Raw genomic sequence first — 21236 nt, forward strand, 5'->3', positions numbered from 1 at the left:
TTTGATTTTCGTGGGCTTGCAAATGTGGGCTAGTACCTTTAAGTGAAAGATCACAACGAGTGGTGGTCAATGGTGTTTTATCTTCACAAACTGCGGTTTCTAGTGGAGTCCCACAGGGTAGCGTTCTACAATTGTAGGCCCGATTCTGTTTCTGTTGTATGTAAACGACCTTTTTGACATGTTATTAAGTGGCAGATGTGAAGTTAAGCTTTTTGCAGATGATATCAAGTTGTACTCACAGATATACGATAATGATGGGGTACTGAATCTGCAAGCTGATCTAACCAAAGTGATGGAATGGTCAAAAAAGTGGCAGCTTCCTTTTAACCAGGAAAAGTGTAAAGTTATTCATTATGGAAGGAATAACCCATGTGTCAGTTATACAATGGATGATACAAACCCCCCCCCCCCCCCCCATCCCAGTAGCTACTTATGTAAAAGATCTTGGAGTAAATTATGACAAGAAGTTAGATTTTACTCATCATGTGGACACAATCTGTACTGCAGCAAATCGTAAGATTGTAATTATTAACCGTACATTTTCTACTTTTAATGAGAAAGGGTTTATTCAACTGTACAAGTCTATTGTAAGACCCACTGTAGAATATTGTTCTTCAGTGTGGCATCCACATTGGAAGAAGAATGTTGTAAAAGTAGAGAATGTACAGCGTAGAGCTACTAGAATGATACGTCCACTCAGACCTTTGAGTTATGAAGCAAGACTTAAACACTTGAATTGCCTTCATTGGCATACAGACGGCATAGAGCCGATATGATACAGATTTTTAAGATTGTGAATGAGATTGATGATATGAAGTCTTCAGAGTTTTTTGAGTTCTCATCTGGAGGAAGGACGCGACACATGGTCACAAATTCAAGATACTGAAGAAACATGTAAAGTCTAAAGTGAGACAGTGCTCTTTCTCTCAAAGAGTATTAGTGAGTGGAATAAGTTGCCACCATTTGTAGTTGACAGCCCATCTGTAAACAGTTTCAAGTTTAATTTAGAGAGGTCCTGGAGTTATGACAAGAACAAATACAGCCCCGATGGGATATTTCTTTGTCCATGTAATACAATTTCTGCACAGCGCCCAACAAAAAGTTATTAATGTCATCTAATGACGACACTGAGGGGCAAATAAGTTGTGTTTAACTTTACGCCCACATCCAAGGTATGTTATCCAAGCTATGTACAATGTAGGTCTAGGCCTACCATCATGGTAAATTTACATGTGATTTAGGCCTAAATAAAGTTTGCCCAAAGTCAGTTTTGATTTCAGCTAGTCTAACGTTGGACGTCTAGCGTCTAGAGTAGTAAAATCTAGTACTAGTAGACGTTCTAGACCTACATAGAAATAGATCTTGTAGAATCTAATTGTAGACGCTCTAGATCTAGTTCTAAATTAAATTTAGGGTAAGAGTACCAGTGCTCCAGTATTCGGTCACCTACCGGTACTCAGTCACTTATCACTAATCACCAGCCAGTAAGTTATACGGTCACAACACATGCAATCAATTCACATACTTGCACACTCATTCACAACAGGAAACTCCTGTACCCCCCTCCTAAAATCCATCCAAAATCCCAAATTTCACCATCAAAATTGCAGAATCTGCACGACTTTCCAAAAGCGCGCGTGGATTAAGCCCAGTTTTAAGAGTACGGGTCGCCGAAAAAGCGCTAAAAATTGAGAAATACACCATTCTCTTGCGGGATATTTTGCTTATCGTAAGCTCGGAGTGTGGTGGTATCATCAAAAATGCAGAAGAAAAATAAAATTTCCGTACGTGCCGATGCAGTGACTCAATGTATGTACAAGGGTTGAATGCAAGTGCCGATTCCCCAGTATTCGGTCACCAACGGGCGCCGCCACGTCCCTGATGCAATTTTGTGCCAATAAGGTAGTGCGTGGCGCATTTTTCAGCTGCCGTGATCCCAGCATGAACACGCATTGACTTTGAACGCGCACATCGCGTGACCGAAGACTGGTTGCGGTGACCGTATTCTGGGGGGTTTTCAAGGTGATATATTTTTGGATTTTGTGCAATTCTGTGAGATATTTAACAAAATGAAAATTGAGATTAAAGAAATTTGATATATTTCACATACATTGCTGTAGATATAATGTACATTAATTTACTTTAAAATATATGGCAGAAAAGCTTAAATGACCGAATACTGGGCGTTTTACCCTACTGCCTGTTTTTTTTTTCCCCCGACTGAATCTACTTACACATACAATCCAGTTCTAGTGCAGTGGTTGTTTGTGTCGTATTCAGGCTCCAAGAAGGTGAGAAATATTCCATAAGAAATGGACCCTACTCTGCTCTGAAAGATTGTATAATTTATCTTGCAAATTATGTGATTTTAGCTAGGTTCTATAATATATATTATAAAGGCATGAAACTCGAGTTTCTCTCCCTTCAGTCATTCCTAAAATATTTTATCTGGGAAAACATTTAATTTCTCCATGATCTTTTTTGCCTTTTTTTGTAAATGATATCTCATGCAGATGGCTAATCTGGAGCTAGACCCTCTGTTCGTGAAGGCCCTCGCTCTTCTCCGGTCAAAGAACAAGGACTCCACTGACCTCTTGAAAGGTCTCCTGGATGACGTGCTGGGCAAAGCAACTGGAAAGGTACTGGTAGTGACTTCAGAGATATTAGCTGTTACTTTTTGCAGTATTTTGTGCCCAAATTATTGTCCAGGTTTCAAGGAAAATACTGTTTTTCCCATAATCGTATTGCTACACCTGTCTATTGCAGGAAAGGTGAAAAGTACTGCTTTTCCACCAGAAAATTGCCTCTTTAGGACTCGGAATACTGGAAAACTGTTTATGAGGTTGGCATCCCTGTGATATCAATCTCTGAGTAACTCGAAATTGTTTATTTGTCTTTATTTTCCATCTGACAAGGTGACTGGATAGCCTACACATATTCAGCTGGTCTTCCATTGAGTCCATTTGTTTATGTATGGGGTAGGTGAACCACTTCACTATGTTACAGTGACTTATTGTATGCAAACTGCTCTTTGCAATGAATGGAAAGAAGTAGGATCTTTTTACGTGTGTGGGTTGTTACTCTAGTCATACGTGCATCAACAGGGGACCTCCATTTTCTGTCCTACCTGAGGGGCAAGGAGCTTTGCCTCTGCAAGACCAGAGGGATGCCATGAACATGCTTCTATAGTGGCAACTCTCATAGCAACAGCCAATCAGGGAGCTGGATTCTTGTGGTTACCATGACACTTGTTTCTCTCTCTTCACAGTTTTCCAGCAAGCCGGCATCTCCCAAGGTCGTCACCGGAGCAAAGTCTGACAAGTCTGAGGCGGCTGCCAAAAGGGCGCCAGTCAAGCGATCGGTTGAAAAGGTAGCCACACCCTATCCATGTCGATATTTCCCAGAAAAACAGCTCACGCTGTCAAATTTCTCGTAGCAAAGTCTTGCAAAATGGCAGGGGATTTATTCTATGCCATGCTAATCAGTTACAAGCTTTCTCTCAAGTAGGCCCTACTAATTTACTTTCAAATATTCACCCGGCGATGGTTGTTTCCTCGTATGACTGTAGGATAATACAACCATTCACCTCCCATGACAATTATTGGTGTCCATGTCTGTACTCTATCCCAAGTGTTGTGTAAAACAGATAGTGCGCAGTCTTTTCTTGTGCAACGGAACAGGATTTTGCACTCAATGTAAGGTGACACTCTTTATTCACCACCTTGAATCAAATGCATCATCTTTTATATCGTGAAATATTTGTACAGTGCACTCCTATTATAACGAAGTCTTTGTGACAGGCGGTATTCTTTCGTTGTATTACAGCTTTGTCGCAGCCGAACATTTAAAGTACAGTTTACCATTGGGAGTAGTGATTTTCAAAATGTTTGAGTTATGACATTTTTTTATACATATCATATGATATGTGTAGGTCAGTTGTATCACAAAACATCCTACTATTTATTATGAAAATTTTACAATAAAACCTAAGATAAATGGAGATATCACAATTTTTCTCAGTAAACCGTAACTGTAGATGGTTTATTCTAGAAACATTTTTATTGTAACTATCGTTCACATTTTGTATATTTAGCAATACTTGACATTGATTATCCTAATATTTTTACATTGGTTGTTTCTATCCCTGACTCACATTTTAGAAATAGTTTGAAGCACTAAAGCTGGATTTTTGTTTCATCTGCAAGTGGTAAATAATGCCTTTAAAGTGCGTAAAGATATACAGAGGGCTATGATAATTATGGGACCTGAATTTTTACCTTGTTGTGACAAGAATTTCATTGTAACCATGTACCATGTGCACTGTACCATTACATTTGTGACCATTTGTGACCCGCGACAACGGTTTCAGGCAAAAGTCGGGCATTTTGAAAATTCATTTTTTCACTGAATCACATTGCCCATTTCCTAAGCTTTGCATTGATATAAAACACTTGTATTCTTCGGCACCATAAGTGGGCATGGAAAGCGAAATAAAATGCACTTTTTAATTTGTTAGCCTGACAAAATTGCGAGAAAACGGGCTTTGAAGTTTCACCTCTTACTCAAAGACAATGTCCGAGCGGCGATGCGAGGTGAGAATCACCCATCCGTACGATGGTGCCAATCGATGTTAAGCTCCACCTCTAGCAACCACATCGCCTTCTGATTGGCTCACTGAGAGAGTCAAATTTCCCGGGCACCCTTCCTAGTAGCTCAGCGTATGGAGCCGAAAAACAATGCGGTTCGCTCGGGTTTGTGCAATACCAGTACGTCTTTCAAGATGGCGGATACGATAATTGCACGTATGGTGTACATTGTGTATGGTGCACGCATTACGCAATGGCATCCACACGCCATGACCATGTGCATGTAACAGGAGCGGGTGGCGAATCCACACATTTACAAATCGCGTTTTCATTGTTGTTGATTTGACTTTATCATTGGCGACCCTTTTGAAGGCGGAAAAATGCCAGTGCTGGCAAGGGTCACGATTCCTGTTTGTTTTTCTTTTACAAGCCGTGCATAATAAAGTTGCCTTGTTCGGTGGTGTTGATTATATCAAAACAAACAAATAAACACGTACGACTCGTTAGTTTGGTGCGATCTTGATGTGTAGTATTTGAATATATCTGGTTACATGTGACCTCTCCTTTCCTCTCATCATCCTTCCCTTGAGTCAGTCTGCTGTCATAATTCTTACTACATGTACAAGTAAACTATTTTTTTTTTCACACGATTATGTCGTGCTATATGATTTTTGTTTCTCTTCCGTTGTCGAACAATGCGGTAGGACAGTTTGGATAGAAAGCCAAACGAAGAGCACGCACTACAGAGCGAGCGTATAAACCACTATAGCAAGAACAATGGAGCATGTAATTATGCACGCGTGGACAAAGCATTCCCAAAACGCTGCAACTGGTGTCTCCGAAGGCCGAATTATGTAAATTTGTGCGACGCACCAGCCAATCGCATGCGAGACCCTGCGCCGTAGCAACGCTGGGGATATTGGCGCGGCGTTCGAAAGAAGCTCGAAACTGACGAGTGCGATCCAACATAGGGTGCTTAAAATTCAATTTTCGATAGGAAAAACCTAGTTTTATGCTATGAAATTTAGTGTACATGTAGAAAACATATCAAAGATTCGATTTCTGCAAAAAACCCAAATCGACAAAAATAATGGTAAAGATCTTTGTACCCCGCTTAGGAGGGAATTTGCTTTTGCGACTTTTGCCTGAAACCGTTGTCGCGGGTCACATTTACTGTTTGTATACTAGTATTTTAATTCAATCTCGGTTCCAATCTTTTTGTAGTCGAGTTTTGGGGCCGCCCTGTCATCGGCTGACCACGGCGTCGCTGCCAAGAAGTCCAAGGTGGACGAGGAGGTGGTGAGGCCCTCACGGATACAACCCCGGCGACCTCTCATCGACGACGACGAAGACGACAGTGACCACGACGTTGATGACGATGACGACGATACAGAAGATGAGCCAGTAGAAGACAAAGATGAGAAGAGGGAACAAGACATTGAAGAGGAGGAAGAAGGTAAGACGAAGCTTGCGGGGTGTGCTTTTAGAAACAACAAGAACAACAAGGGCCTACTGTATAAGCCACATACTGTAAAAGTGGAAATTTTCGTGATGTTGAAATCTTTCCAAAACCCAAAACTAGCACAAAAATAAAAGCCCACAAATATTTTTGCTTGCCGTAATGTGCCAGTACTTGATGTCTTGATTCCGCGGAATCAAAAACATGTGACACTCTTCTTACCCAGCCGAGCACGAAAAATTAGTCGCACGAAAATATCCACTTTTACAGTATTTCGTGGGGTATTTAATTTTGTGAATTTGAGAGTCGGGTGCTATTTTTGAATTAAACAACACTTGAAAATATCAACTCTACTCCGGACACGAATTGCGATGGGCCCACATAAATATAATGGTATGTAATGCACAGTAAACAAACAAGGTGCTTAATGATACAATCCAGTAGGCCAAATTCGTGACTCGCCTACTGTGTTACTGGGTATGCAAACTTCCCAAAATCTCCGGCCATCGCTGGACTCCATGATCGCAAATTTAACCACTCATGAAATTGTCGGGAAATCTCAATTCATGAAAAAATTATACTAGCTGTACATATGGTGTATACAATACTTTGCATCTTTATGTCATACATGTAGCTGTTGAAACATTTCGTTTAGCAACGAACTAATTAGATCATTTTTCTAGAAGTGATCAGTGTCAGGGTGCATTTTTTAGTCCAAGTTTTTAGTATGGATGAAGGTCAAAGTCTATTAGTTTTGGAACACTTCAGCTCAAAGAGTGTACAAAAAACAACTTTGGTGATGCCATTTTGTCCTGCACTCGATGTATGACAAAAATGTATATCAACATTAAAGGAGACCTCTGGATGATTTTCAGATTTTTACATTCGAACAACCATAAATTAGGTCTACTGAGGACACGTGCAGAGTTTCAGAATTTGTCCTAATTGGAACGAAGAATAAGAATATTTTCAAAATGTAGAACCAATTGCAATGAACAAGGATGATGACATGGCAGAGTCACCATAAGAATGCATGAGTTCGGGCTCAAGGAAGCAGAACAAAAGAAGAAGGCATGCATAGATTATACACAGGTGAACTCGCGAGCAAGCGGTATAATATTGTAATTAAATTACATTGCTACATTTCTGAAATATGTGAACCTCCTATGTCACCATCCTTGTTCAGTGTAATTTGTTTAAGGTTTTTCAAAGTATTGTTTCTCTGCTCAAGAACTACAATAAATTCAATAGATCTATGACTATACATGGAGTTGTCGATTTATGTACTACATGATGCGAAATTATGAAAATCGTCTGGAATGTCCCTTTAATGTTGGAGATACTTAATGAGTTTTGAAATGATGCAGAAAAGATTGTTTTGAATTTTGTTGAAATGTTTGCACATGCACAGAAATGTCAAGTAACGATTTACAAAACTTGTCTTATGGCTTTATTGAATGTAGGTTCAAAGGCTATCAGGTCATTCTCACATTCTTAGATTCAGTTGATACAAAAAACTTGTGTCATGAATTTTTGTAGGTTCGCAAAGTGAATTCCTACTGTGGATGAATTGTGACTAGTGACAGAAAAGTCACTGGTGGCTCACTTTCAGGTTTAATGTAGTGGTTAGGGTCGAATGTTAAAGAGTATCATTCATCAAAATTTAATTATAAAATGGGCGTTAGAATCTCTGGAATCTGATTGGTCAATTATCATGCATTGATTTTTACTTATCCACACTGAGCCATGCATCCGGTAAAATCCGACAGCATGGCCATGCGTCCGGTAAAATCCGAATGCATGGCTCAAGTCTTGTACAGTTTTGTAGGTGTACCGGACGCATGGTGGGGAAAATGGTTGTATTTAATGAATTTACGGGCCCATTTTATAACACAAATGATGCACAGGCCTATTTCGTGGATCAATGAGAATTGGATGCTCTCGTTTAACTTTGGAACAGTCTAAAACCCAATCGCTGCGCTCATGGGTTTAAACAGTTCCAAAGTTAAACTTGCGCATCCAATTCTCACCGATCCACTCTGTCCTGTGCATCATTTGTATATTATTCAGCAGGGCTCATGCTGCACTTACAATGTGAAAAGGCATTGCAGCATTCCCTTCCCTGCCCCTCCTTCCATCGGCAACAAAAGAAACAAAGCAGTCAACAATCGTGTACATTGGCTCACACGGTCATTCTGAATTTTGTCGCTAGGAAAATTTGCCGAGGAGGATGAGAAACCGGGAAGCGGAGATGCGGAGGAGATGTGGCTGGACTTGGCCTGTGTGGTGTGCAAGGAGATGGGAATCTCGGCTGGAAACCAGCTGGTCGAATGCCAGGAGTGCCACAACCTCTACCACCAGGTAAGATGCGAGCACGGGATGCGGGATGGGCGTGGCACTGTTGGTAGTAAATCAAACCTACCTGTCATGGCTGGCTCCAGTTACTTTAATGATGGAATCCCTTTGAAGGATACTAACTCACCCAACAGGTGTGTGGCAAGCCTCTTCCACTGGGTGAGATGTGCAGGGGATGCAGGATGGGCGTGGCACTTTTGGTAGTAAATCAAACCTGACAGTCTTGGATAAGCTCCAATTGCTTAACCCTAACTAGGCCGGGCTATTTAGGTAGATCATAGAGCCGGGGGGGGGGGGGGGGGGCCTCCCAGGCCCCCCCTCCAGATCTCGGCCGTCGACCGCGCGATCGCGACGAAAATTGGCACACACATTGCCTATGATGTAATCTAAAGTACTACGAAGTTAGATTTTTGAAAAATTGTAATTTATGCTAAATTATGCTAATTTATGCATAATGATGCATGAATTATCAGACAATTTGGTATAAATCACTAAATAAAGCCCGAAATGGGCACATTTTTTTTGTGTAAATATTCTTTTTAGTGTCCTAAGCAAATATAAGAGAAAAAAATTGAGCCATCCAAAAAAATTTCCTAAGTATTTTATTGTTTTTTAAATTTCTTATGTATTTCTTTGTTTTTTCGACTTTATGTTTTTCATTGTTTTTTCGATGAAACTTGTCCTCGACATTGTTCTGAACGAGAAAATATATTATTAGTTGATTTTAATCAATAAAACCCCAAAATAATCATGCTTTTATGAAATTTGACTGTAAGCACAGTTTCCATTGAAATTGTACACGAATTCACGTTTTTGAGCAATTTTTGGTCTGACATGCATGTACATATTTATGCGAAACTTCGGAACCGCGCGCCCGGGCATCGCAAATTTGGTGTCAAAAGATGCGGGAGACTTGACAGAAAAAAGTCATGAAACGTCGCGGCGATAGCTTTTCACGTTAGCGATACATCGCGCGGAACGTCGAGGGGGGGGCCTCAGAGGCCCCCCCCCCCCCCCCCCCCCCCGGCCTAGTTAGGGTTAAATATGATGGAATCTCTTATTGAAAGAAGCCTCTTCCACTGGGTGAGATGTGCAGGGGATGCGGGATGGGCGTGGCACTTTTGGTAGTAAATAAAACCTAACAGTCTTGGATAAGCTCCAATTGCTTAAATGATGGAATCTCTTATTGAAGGATACTAACTCAGGGAGATGTGTAGGGCAAAACTCAACCAATGAGTAACTACAGAGGGAATGCAGAATAGGTTTGGCACTCTAGGTAGTAAAACAAATCTGTCAGGCATGGATGTGCTCCACTTGTAAATGACAGAATCGCTTTGAAGGAAATCAGCTTACACATAGCCACTACAAACATCTCATAATTGAACAAGTATATTGTACTCTACCTATCATTTCAGCCACACTTTCACAATTTAGCAAACTCTTCATTGTAACTGTCAAAGTTACAAGATATCTATTTGGTGAATTCCAGCTCACTGCCAGTTTGGGGTGAGTAAGGGTGTGGCAATCTTTGTAGTAATGAAGTGTAATCTAGGTGCATACTCTGCAATGACTACTTTACTTTGTATAGAAACAATAACTGTGCAGTTACTTGTGTTGCTATTAGCAATGTTATTGTTTGTATTGTTGGTGATATTATCATTATCGAGTTGCTGGTATAATGATCATGATTATTATCATTTTCATCGTCATTTTGTACTGTACTGTATTTTGTACTTTATTAATTCTTTGCTTGTATACTTCATAGTATGTATCACCTTTTGTGTTACGGAATTATATGAAATTGAATGATCATTAGCATTATGACCATCATCACTATCTCTTTTTATCCATTTATCTTTTGCCCACAGAGGTGCCACAGTCCGCCAGTGACCAACTCGGATCCCAATGACCCTCGTCAGGTCTGGTACTGTGCCAAGTGTAAATCCAACATGAAGAAGCTGGTGAGCCTAGCTTTGAATGTTCCCTTTAAATCAGAGACGTTGCGATTATTGACAAATGAGCATTATGATGATGCTGTTCTCCATAAGAGGAAGCTTTTGCATGGTTATTTGATCATTTTGCACTGTTAAAACCTGAATTGTAAAGTGTAAACTTCACACGCTTGAGAATTCACGATAGCAAATGTACATGTTGACATTTTGTTTGTAGTGTATATATTTTGAGTATCCCAAAGTGGTAGTGTGTTGCATTTTTGCATTTGATCAGTGGAGTGTAAAGTCACACACACATGCGCCATTCCACACCATGAAATATTCCATTATTAGAGTATTATAGACATGCTTTTGCCATTTATGAAAGAAAGCATGCAATTAATGAAAAAACTGGACCAAGTCAAATTTTATGTATGTGACATGTAGTCTGATAAAAATTAGAATCTTGTTAGCAAAACTTAAGACAAGAAGATATCGGTAGGTAATCCAAGCATTCAAGAGATAATAGCAGATGATGAGCCAGGTTTTTGCATTGTTGTGGTGTTTGTTTGTTTGTTGGTTTGTTTATCATTGAGGGTTATACATTCATTGAGTGTGGTGAAAATTTCTGTTGGGTAAAAGAAGGTTTCACAGTGCATCACATATTCTTCTGTGGGCATGTATGTGGTGCTGAAAAGGGCCTTCCCAATCCCTTGGCCACATGCATACCCAAGAAAAAAATATGTGGTGCACCATGAATTCTTCAACCACCAAATGAAATGTCATAGTTTTGGTGCTTTCATCCGAATTATGTCTTCTCTGCCCCCCATACTGCATTGCCCTTCACCCTGCAGGCCTCCAAGAAACCCAGTGCTCTTCCAGAGTCCCTCATCACCACAGGCTCCTCCTCCTCCTCCTCTTCCTCCTCTTCATCCTCCTATTCATCGTCCACCGGTCGTGATCAGGACAAGGACTCGTTGAATCTGTTCCGGAGGATGGATCCAAAGGTACATATTTGTTTCTTTTCGTTCAACTTATTCACTTCCATTTCAAATCTAAAAGAGATACAGTGGACTGTTGCTATAACAAAGTCCTGGGGACCGGCAGTTGACTGTAGTTTTATCAAAATTTCGTTATAACCAAACAAATAAACAATAAAATGACTGAGAGTGGATAATGTTGTAGCCTGAATTTTTACTTCGTTGTAACCAGAATTTTGTTGGGTATAACTGTGTTCGTTATAGCGGGAGCGCACTGTATACCGCAAATACAATGCACACACTCCACTGCATTGTCTGCTGCAGCCCCGTGCACACACGCTTTTGTAAAAGTGGAATATGCTGATGATAAAAACATTAGTAACCATGTCTGTCCAAGACTTTTGACCTACAACAATCATTCTACATTGATCATATTCCACCAGCAATGCTGTGCTTCAGGTGAAATATGACAGACATTCCCATCGACATGACAGACCCGGTGACATATCAGACTCATCACCAGTAACGGGTTGTGGACCTGGGGCTGGGGGAGGGCGGTTGCAGTCCTCTGTACTTTGGCGCTTGAAAAAAAAAAAATAGTAAAAAAAAACTAGAAATGTCGCTTTGGCGACTGGTATGCCTCCGCCATAATGCATGATTTTCCCAATAGGTCTAGATAGTACATGTGGACAATGTGTGATTACATTTTCACAAAATTGGCAAAATATTGAAATGACAAGTTTGTCACAAATGTGTTGAATGTTCACCTTCCTTGACCTAGGTTTAACCCTAAAAAGACTGGGGGGGGGGGGGGCCTAAAAGGCCCCCCCCCCTCAACATTTCGCGTGATAACTCTGCAACGCGCAATGCTCTCGCCGCGATGCTCTATGACTTTTTTCTTTCGAGTTTCCCGCACATTTTGACACCAAATTTGTGACGCCCGGGGGTACGGTTCTGAAGTTACATAACTTTTTGTACATGGTATGCACGTGAGGCCGAAAATGGCTCAAAAATGTGATTTTGTGTACAAAGTCAATGCAACTTGAGTTTTTTCACATGGTTCATATAAATATGCTTATTTTTACTCTCAATGGCTAAAATTAATTTGTTTTAGGAGTATTATGCTTCAAAAAGTGTCTGCCACAAATTTTGTTAAAAAAAACAACAAAAACAAAAGGTCGAAAAAACAAAGAAATACATAAGAAATTCATAAAACAATAAAATAAATAAGAAATTGATTTTGATACCGAGTTTTTTTTTAAGTACATTTGCTAAGAATGCCACAAAGAATAATTAGACCAAAAATGAGCACTTTTGGAGCTTTATTTACTGATTTAGATCAAAGAGTCTGATTTCTCGCATAAATTAGCATAATTAATCAAAATAAAATAAAAGAAGACTATTTTGTAAAATTTAAATATACGACCTTGTAGATTACATCGCACACTACCATTGTGCAAATTTCCGCGGCAATCGCGCGATCCACGGCCGAGATCTTAAGGGGGGGGGGGGCCCTTTAGGCCCCCCCCCCCCCCCCCAGTCTTTCGAGCTACCAAAATAGCCCAGTCTTTTTAGGGTTAATTGGATGAATAGGAGAGCATGTATCTAGGGATTTAAGGACTTTAACTCGACTTTGACCCATTCATACATTTAGGCATTGAGTAATTTTCAAGGTACAGGTGTGGAGAAAAAGTGCAATTTCTGAATTGAATAGTAAATTGTTACCATTTTCATCTGGCCCTTGACCCTAAAATTCATAAGATGATCACTTTCAGGTAGAACATGCATAATATGTACTAAGTTTCAAGATAACTTGAGCCACTTCCGAGATATGGGGGAAAAAGTTAGTTCAGCACTTTCACTTGATCTTTGACCTTTTGACCTTTGAGGCAAAAAAAAGAAGAAAAAAAAAACTTTCCAGAGAATTTCTATTAGGTTACACATGTATGCATACACCAAGTGTAAAAAAAAAATAACCCTGCTGGCATTGCATGATAGGAGGGAAATAGTAAAATTTTGAAGTGTTGCACTTGACCTTTGACCCCTGATCTTTGACCCCATGAACCCTACATTCTCAAGATAATCACTTCCAGTCAGTATATGTATATACTATGTTCCATGAAGATACCTTGAACAATTTTCCAAGGTATGGAGAAAAAAAAAGTTTTAATATTTTTACTTGACCTTTTGACCTTTGACCTTTGACCTCATGACCCAAACTTTCACCAGAGAATCTTAATTGGGTAATGGGCAATTCCGCGGTAACGGAATTACAAATCAGAGAATTTTGGCTCATATTCTTTCACCCTGTATACAAGATTGATTACTTTGCCTTCTCTTGATACATTTAAAAGATGCAGAGGTACTCACACTGTCACCCCAAATACAAATTTGTTAAATGTTCTCACTTGGTTGGTTACAAAGGAGGTCTATGTGCGATGGTAACGGAATTACCAGAAAATTTTGTCACAACTTCAACTCTGACTTTGGGAGTTGTTTCTCTGAAATCTATAACACATACACTGTAGGTTGTTGTCTGATTTCATCTTTGATTGTATTGACTTCAATTCAGTTGTATTGTTTTTCAAATATTTCATCACATTTTCAAAGCAGCAGGCTTTTTCCCTATAAAGTCAGTGGTAACGGAATTACACAAATGGTAACGGAATTACGCCTTCTGAAATACACTGGAAAAAATATACATTCTTGGTACTCATGTATTCTGAAATGTCTTGATAAAGATTGTGTATGCCTTTAGCTATAATATAACCACTAAATAAGTACTCTCTAGCCTTTGACCTTGAACTGGTACAAGTGTATAGGTGCCAAATGAGTTTTTATTGTCAAAAAACATAAAATGTTCAGGCTAACGACCGTGATTTGAAGTCGTAACTATGTCAATCAAGATCGCGTAACTTCTAAGTACCACATCCATCAAAATTTGTCTACTTTCAAGTTAAGAATTTCACACTCTGCAGGTAAATGACATCTAAGACACATGGTAACGGAATTACGCTAGAATAGCCCTACACAAGTACAATTCTGTAAATCCAGTCAACAATACTCAAATTTTCTTGTATTTCTTTTGTTGATATCATGCAAGACAGATTTCTCTGTTTTCTTCTTCCTAAATATGCCAATAATTGACAATATGTGTGAATTACTTACAAGTATTGTACATATATATTATGTGCACATGCATAAGAAAATAATAAAAAACTGTCCGGATTGACAATGAATTTAAATCTAAATCATAAAGTGCCAATTTACCGTGCAAGAGCACAGTGTGCAGCCCCATCATTGAACACAATGTTTAATATTAAGGATGAACACTAAAGATGCTTGAAACTTTTAATTTGTTAAGTGAAAAGATGCAGTTGTGGTTCAATGACATATATAACAAATTACAATTCAATCATAAATAGAAAAGAACATTTTCTTATATGATTATGGTACTGCACCAGTGCTTAATCATTATTATCTATAGATATATGTTGTGGCATATATTAATCACTAAAAACTTGTGACATTTTGCTAATAGCTGAAGTTGCCCCCTGGCATATAATGTAGTGCATAATTTGATAATTCCCTTACAGTGTATTAGTCCTACTTAAGCCCACAAAAATAAAATGAACTAAACTAAAAGGAAATAGAAAACAGCAAAATAACTTTAACAAACTACAACTTTTACAACAATTAGAGTCCACCAAATTCTGTTACAATGTATTTCATAGAAAGGTAAGAGGGCCTCTTTTATCCATCTGCAGCTCACTGTGTTAGAGTTAGATTAATCAACCTGTGAATAATGTTAGTATTTACTTCTGACCACACAAAATTTCCAAATGACGTCTTCAGAAAAATAATCATGACCAGGCCTATAAATTTCCTACAAGTTTCCTGTCTTGTCTTTCTTCTTTGACTTCGTCTATTTTCTCATCCTGAGTGTTGCCATTAATTTACTCACAAGAAGTGTGCATCTTCTCTTTTACAGTAAGTTGTATTTTGACTGCCTGAAGGCAAATTATAAAATACACTGTAATGCCACTTGTATTAAAGGAAACTGGATTGTACAGCAAATGGTAAGATGAAGAGTAAAGGTAGAAGTAGAAGCCTATTGACTTTAATATTTAAAATCTTCTTAGGATGGGAAAGTCTAGGCCTAAATGTTACATTTTTAATATAGAGCTGTATCACAATTACTGACTGGGTAAATGTTCATCACAAATGGTGTTTTTGTCTTTATTCCTTCGAAAAAGAAAGGATTAAAGAACAAATTTCAAAGGGTAGCAGATGCTCTGTATCAAATGGGCATGAAAATCAAAATAGTGGAGGAAAGATCTAAGAAACAGATGAAAGAAGGTCATAGTCATACACTTACCATTAAAGATAAAGGACTTGAGGATGAAAACAGGACATGTTCAATAACAGGTCAGACTATCTACTTGGTGATAATAGAGCCTTTAGCATACAGAAAGATCAAAGGTTATTCAGTGGGCATCCCGTGTCAATTAATGACTTCTATCACATTGTGTATGATCCTTCTCTTAAATTCTTGATCTTTGCTCAAAAAAATTATGCTGTTCATTTCTCTCTGTCAGTAGCAGTGCTCTCTTTTCCTTTTAAAGAAATTTTATGTCCTTCCTCTTCTTTGTAACCTTTGTTCAATTTATGCTGCATCACACCCATTCAATAGTCCCTCATCACTATACTTAGATTTTGTATGAAACCATGAGACTTTGAAGCAAGAAAATATACATTGATATCTCAGAATTCAGTATGATTTTGAACATTTGAGAATGAGTATCTGTAGCAAACCTTATAAAATTATCAGTTAGCACAGTCTCCATGTACACATGTAGTTCTTGTACATGCGAAAAGGTGAAAGAAGGGAGGAGACTTTCAGCACAAGAAGTCTTGTCAAGCGTGTACCCTGATGTCAGGACTCACTGTCAGAGGCATCCAGCTACACTGTATGCTGAGTCATGTCAGTGTATCATACCATACAGTTTCACTCCTTTACTGCCAATCATTAACACTATTAAGCTCAATAATAATGCCCTGAAGCTATTTCATGAACAGTTCACATACATATTGGCACGAAAGTAGGATATGTCATTCTCTTCCATATTAGATGTGCGTGTAATTCCGTTACCATGTAATTCCGTTACCACAATTACAGAAGAACTGAAGGAGATATTTCACAAAATGTTTTGTGACTTTTCAGGGAGTCACATGTAGAGAAAAAATTTACAAGGGGAGAAAAAATCAGTGATTAGTTTGTTCAGGAGAAAACTTTTTTCAATTTTATGGTAACGGAATTACGTCAATTTGTCAGTAGATTTTGAAACTTTCTCCAAAAAATATCATAATGAGAGTGACTGAATGCTTCATTACATGTGATTGTTGAAGCATAGGAAGAAAGATGTGGAAGTATGGATAAAGCAGAGAGATATTTAAGTTGTTTCATTTTAGATTTTCATTTAATATTGTAAAATTTTAGATAAATACAATAAATAGTCTTCCAACTTTAAAAGTGTGTACAACAAAAACGAGGAAAGTTATTAGAAAAGGGTTTTTTGTTTCCGTAAATACAACAATCCATCTGTACGGGAAACTGAAATTTCTGAGCATTTACTTAACTTTGAATTTTGCTGTTTTTGCCCTTCCCATACGGAATTGCCCTAATACATGTATACACTAAGTTTCAAGAAAATATCTTCAGGCATTCAATAGATATGGTGGAAATAGTGAAATTTTATGTATTTGACCCTGACCTTTTGACCTTTGACCTTTGACCTCATGACCCAAACTTTTACCAGAGAATCTTAATTGGGTAATACATGTATACACTAAGTTTCAAGAAAATATCTTCAGGCATTCAATAGATATGGTTGAAATAGTGAAATCTTATGTATTTGACCTTGACCTTTTGACCTTTGACCTTGAGCATGTGCACCCGAAAGTTGATAGGCACAACTTCACCCCCTAATACACATACATGCCAAGTTTCATTAGGATACCTCAACGGGTTTTGATAGTTACCTTGTCCACAAAATTCATTACGGACGGACGGAAGGACGGACGGAAGGACGGACGGACGGATGGACGGAAGGACGGACGGACGGACGGACGGACAACCCGAAAACATAATGCCTCCGGCACCACTTCGTGACGGAGGCATAAAAAAACCAAACAAACAAAAAACAAACAAAACAAAAAAACAAAACAAAACAAAACAATGCCACAACCTTGTTACCTTACTGTTTCAAAGGCTACGGGTTAGGCTTGTTCCAAGCTACGGAAGATGTCAGTTATGCTATACCATGTGCTTGTTTTGTTCCAGTACCAATTTTTATTTTTTCATTTTTCATTTTTTTTTTTCAATCTAGCCATCCCCAACATCCACTACCAGCAAACAGATGCCCTTTGGGGGACTGGCGAACTATGCGGCCAACCTCACCGGCCGCCAGCATACTTCCTCCTCATCCTCCTCCTCCTCTGCCACCACGTCCTCCTCCAAGGCCAATCCCACCGGTGTCAGCCGCATCCTGACCGGCAGCGGGGGCCACAAGGTGGTGCCCTCCTCCATCACTGGCCGCAGCTTCAGCTCCTCCGGGGCGTCGACCGCCATGAGCGGGCGTGGCACCAAATCCGGAGGACTCCAGCGCTCCACCTCTGTCACTCCCTCCGGTTCCTCCACCTCCTCTACCTCCTCCTCCACCTCTTCATCGTCATCATCATCTTCCTCCACCTCCTCTTCCTCCTCCTCTGCCTTGTCGTCCGGCAAGGGGGCGGGGTCGACCGCGCCCATGTCCGGCAGCACTGTCGGCGGCGGCAACAAGGCTCTCCCACAGATCAGCACGGCTTCCGCGATGAAGAGGTTGCACATGATGAAGAAGAAAGCGCTCAAGCGATGAACACCTTTAACCCTCTTTTTACAAGAACCTCATCCCTCTTTGGTAGGCAAAGTATACTATGGACATTTTAACCCATTCCCGTGGCATCATCTCATATACGGGAACCTGGCATATCAAGTTCCCAAAATGCAGACAAAAGTGTCTGCATTTGTGGCCTGAATTCATGTTTATTGGTCTTATGCTGACCAGAAAATTAACTCTGATTGAAAAATTAGAGTTTCTTCTCTCAATATCTTTTTTTTTTTTTTTTTGTATCAAAATTGCATTTATTGATTTGTTCAATTTACTTTTTGCGGCGCAGTAGTGCGCATGCTTTGCTATAGAATTTGATTGAAGACGTGCGCACACATAGCAATCAAGACTAAGCTCACTTGATATTGACTTCACTGATACCATTTGGGGACCCATGTAGTGTATAACAAAAGAGTTTGCCAGCCCAGAGCATGCTATGTTCTTATCGTACGTCCGATCAAATTTTGTATTTTTTGACGGCACATGCAGTTGCTTGTGGAACAATTTGGGTGTATGGATAATTTTGTAGAGAGTCGGTTATGAGCATTGACCCTTTGAGTGCTCTGAGTGCTGCTTGGCACAGAAAATTCCATAGCAGTGTACACACTGTTCAGAGTCCCTGGCACCAAAGGGGTTGAGCAAGAAGGGAAAGAAAAGAAAAACGGAGTGGTTAAATGTGGTCGTGTTAAAAAAAAGGAGAATTTTGTGTCTCATTTTGTTAAAAAACTGCTGTCAATCCTTGAAACAAAGATAGATTCATATGAACCCATCTCAGGTGGTTATTCTAGCCCTTATTGGTAAGATGTGACTTGATGTCTTAAATGTCAAGGAGTTCATTGCAGCCCAGAAGTGTATTTCTTGCAGTTCAGTTCACCTGAAATCTAGATAAACCCCCTCACCATTACCAGACGAAGTCAATCCATGCATCATTGTATTAAATGTATAACAGCATGTACAGGGCACTCTTGTTATTATGAGGACCTTAAAATAAAACAAACATAATTCTGAAACCACATGTTTCATTGTGTCAAAGAAAAAAACAAATAAACTAGAAAAGCGCTCGGAGAGCACGGACCTCCACCAAGCCAGCAAATCAAGTCCACCCATGCAGTTTCCCAAAATAGAACCATTTTGTTTACACCATTGCACTGCATGGCGCCTTGCCTTGCCAGAGCTGAGCATGTGCTTTAGTGCGCGTACATGTACTATGTAAACCTCCAGTATGCACAGCTTGAACCCCAAGTTCGTTGACCTTAAATGCCAAAAGATGAAAAATCCTTTAAAAGTCCATAAAAATTCCCGGATCACTACCAAAATTGAGTAAGGTGTTCCTTGTGTCAATATGGACTTTTTATGCCAGTTTCATTTTAATCCGTGCACAACTTTTTGATTTATTTTGCAAACGGACAAACCAACGGCGATGAAGACTTAAAGGGATTGTATAGTATTGGTAGAGATAAGGATTGGGCTTCTAACATTTTTGCGAGATACCAAGAATTACTTATGAATATTACTTATTACTTATGCCATTCTAAGAGGGATTCAAAGTTTATTTGATATAAATCGGTTTTGGATTGGCTTAGACATCCAAAACAAAGTAAAACAAAGCGATCGTTATTTCATTAGGATCGCTCTAATTTGGATATCTCAGCCATTTCAAAGCCAATTTTCATTAGATAAACGTTGAATTCCTCTTGGAATTACATTCTCTTTCACATGATTTTATAAGGGATTTCCCATTATCTCACGAAAAAATGTTAGAAACCTGAAGTACAGTCTCAACCAAAACTATACAATCCTTTTAGCCTCCTCATTCCTAGGCAGAGGCAGTAAATACAAGTACATTGTATACAGAGTTTGGGCCTTTTGCAAAGTCACCTTGTTAGAAATGGGTTTTGTTATATCTGACCTCATTATAACGAGATTCCACTGGACAGTACTTCATGAGAGAAAGGCCTTCTGGTTGTTGTAATCTTTCTTTCCTCGGGCGAACTCATATGTCATGCATGTTGTAAGTGACTTCCGGGTGTCTTCGAGCACTCTCTTAAAGTGAACTGAAACGTACCAAACCTCCACCAGGCCAGAGGAGTGCTCGAATGCTCCTACAGTGTATGTACCGAACTGAACCGAGCCAAAGTGGACCGCTTTGAGATGCTCCAAAAGGCTAAATTTTGTTGTTACAGTATATCGTATGTGTCTTAAGGTGCATGTGTGCAAGTATTTTGTCATAATAAAGATAGTTATGGTAATTGTTCTATTTGTCAAATCGATCAATCTGTGTGACAGGAACGCCAGTGTTTGGGACCATTGTGGTTACAGCAAGAGGAGACTTTATCTGAACTGATATGATACTGTAAAAGTGGATATTTTTTGCGCTTGGCCGGATAAGAAAAGTTTTGCGTGTTTTTAAATCCGCGGAGTCAAATCATCACGCACAGGAACATATGCCAAGCAAAAATATTTGTGTGCTTTTATTTTCACGCTAGTTTCTGGTTGCGTGAAATGTGCAAAAATTTCAACACCGTGAAAATTTCCACTTTTACAGTAGTCCAGTTTGCGATGATCCCTCCTTTTTGAATGACGCCATGTGCGTGGTTGATACTGCTTGCTGATTGTTGCTAGTCACTAGGGATGAGCTGGGGGTTTGGGATGATCATGAGCCACCTATCACCATCCCTCTCAAATAATATCACTGCTCTACCCATGGTGCCTCTACCTCCGAATCTGTGTGTATGTATGTACTTGTATGAATGAACAATACTTTACATTTTGTATTGGTGACCCGCGGCCACCAAAAATAGATGTTGGGCCACCAATTTTTATGCCTGCGCCACGAAGTGGTGCCGGAGGCATTATGTTTTTGGGTTGTCCATCCTTCCGTCTGTCCTTCCGTCCGTACTTCCGTCCGTCCTGTCCGTCCATAATGAATTTTGTGGAAAGCGTAACTAAAAAAAACTTTTGAGGTGTCCTAATGAAACTTGGCATGCATATGTGTA

At 39.5% G+C, this 21236-nt stretch overlaps 1 protein-coding gene across 1 annotated transcript; it reads left to right on the forward strand.

Moving 5' to 3' along the window:
- Window positions 1-2513: 2513 nt before the first annotated feature.
- On the forward strand, window positions 2514-20502 carry LOC140226227 (uncharacterized). The gene is made up of 7 exons (XM_072306716.1): window positions 2514-2645; window positions 3269-3370; window positions 5811-6042; window positions 8258-8406; window positions 10269-10361; window positions 11186-11338; window positions 17701-20502. The coding sequence occupies exons 1-7, from the start codon at window positions 2514-2516 to the stop codon at window positions 18226-18228; spliced, it is 1389 nt and encodes a 462-aa protein (XP_072162817.1). The 3' UTR covers window positions 18229-20502.
- The last annotated feature ends 734 nt before the right edge of the window (window positions 20503-21236 follow it).

Source organism: Diadema setosum, chromosome 3 (assembly GCF_964275005.1).
Source record: "Diadema setosum chromosome 3, eeDiaSeto1, whole genome shotgun sequence".
In the NCBI taxonomy this organism is placed as follows: domain Eukaryota; kingdom Metazoa; phylum Echinodermata; class Echinoidea; order Diadematoida; family Diadematidae; genus Diadema; species Diadema setosum.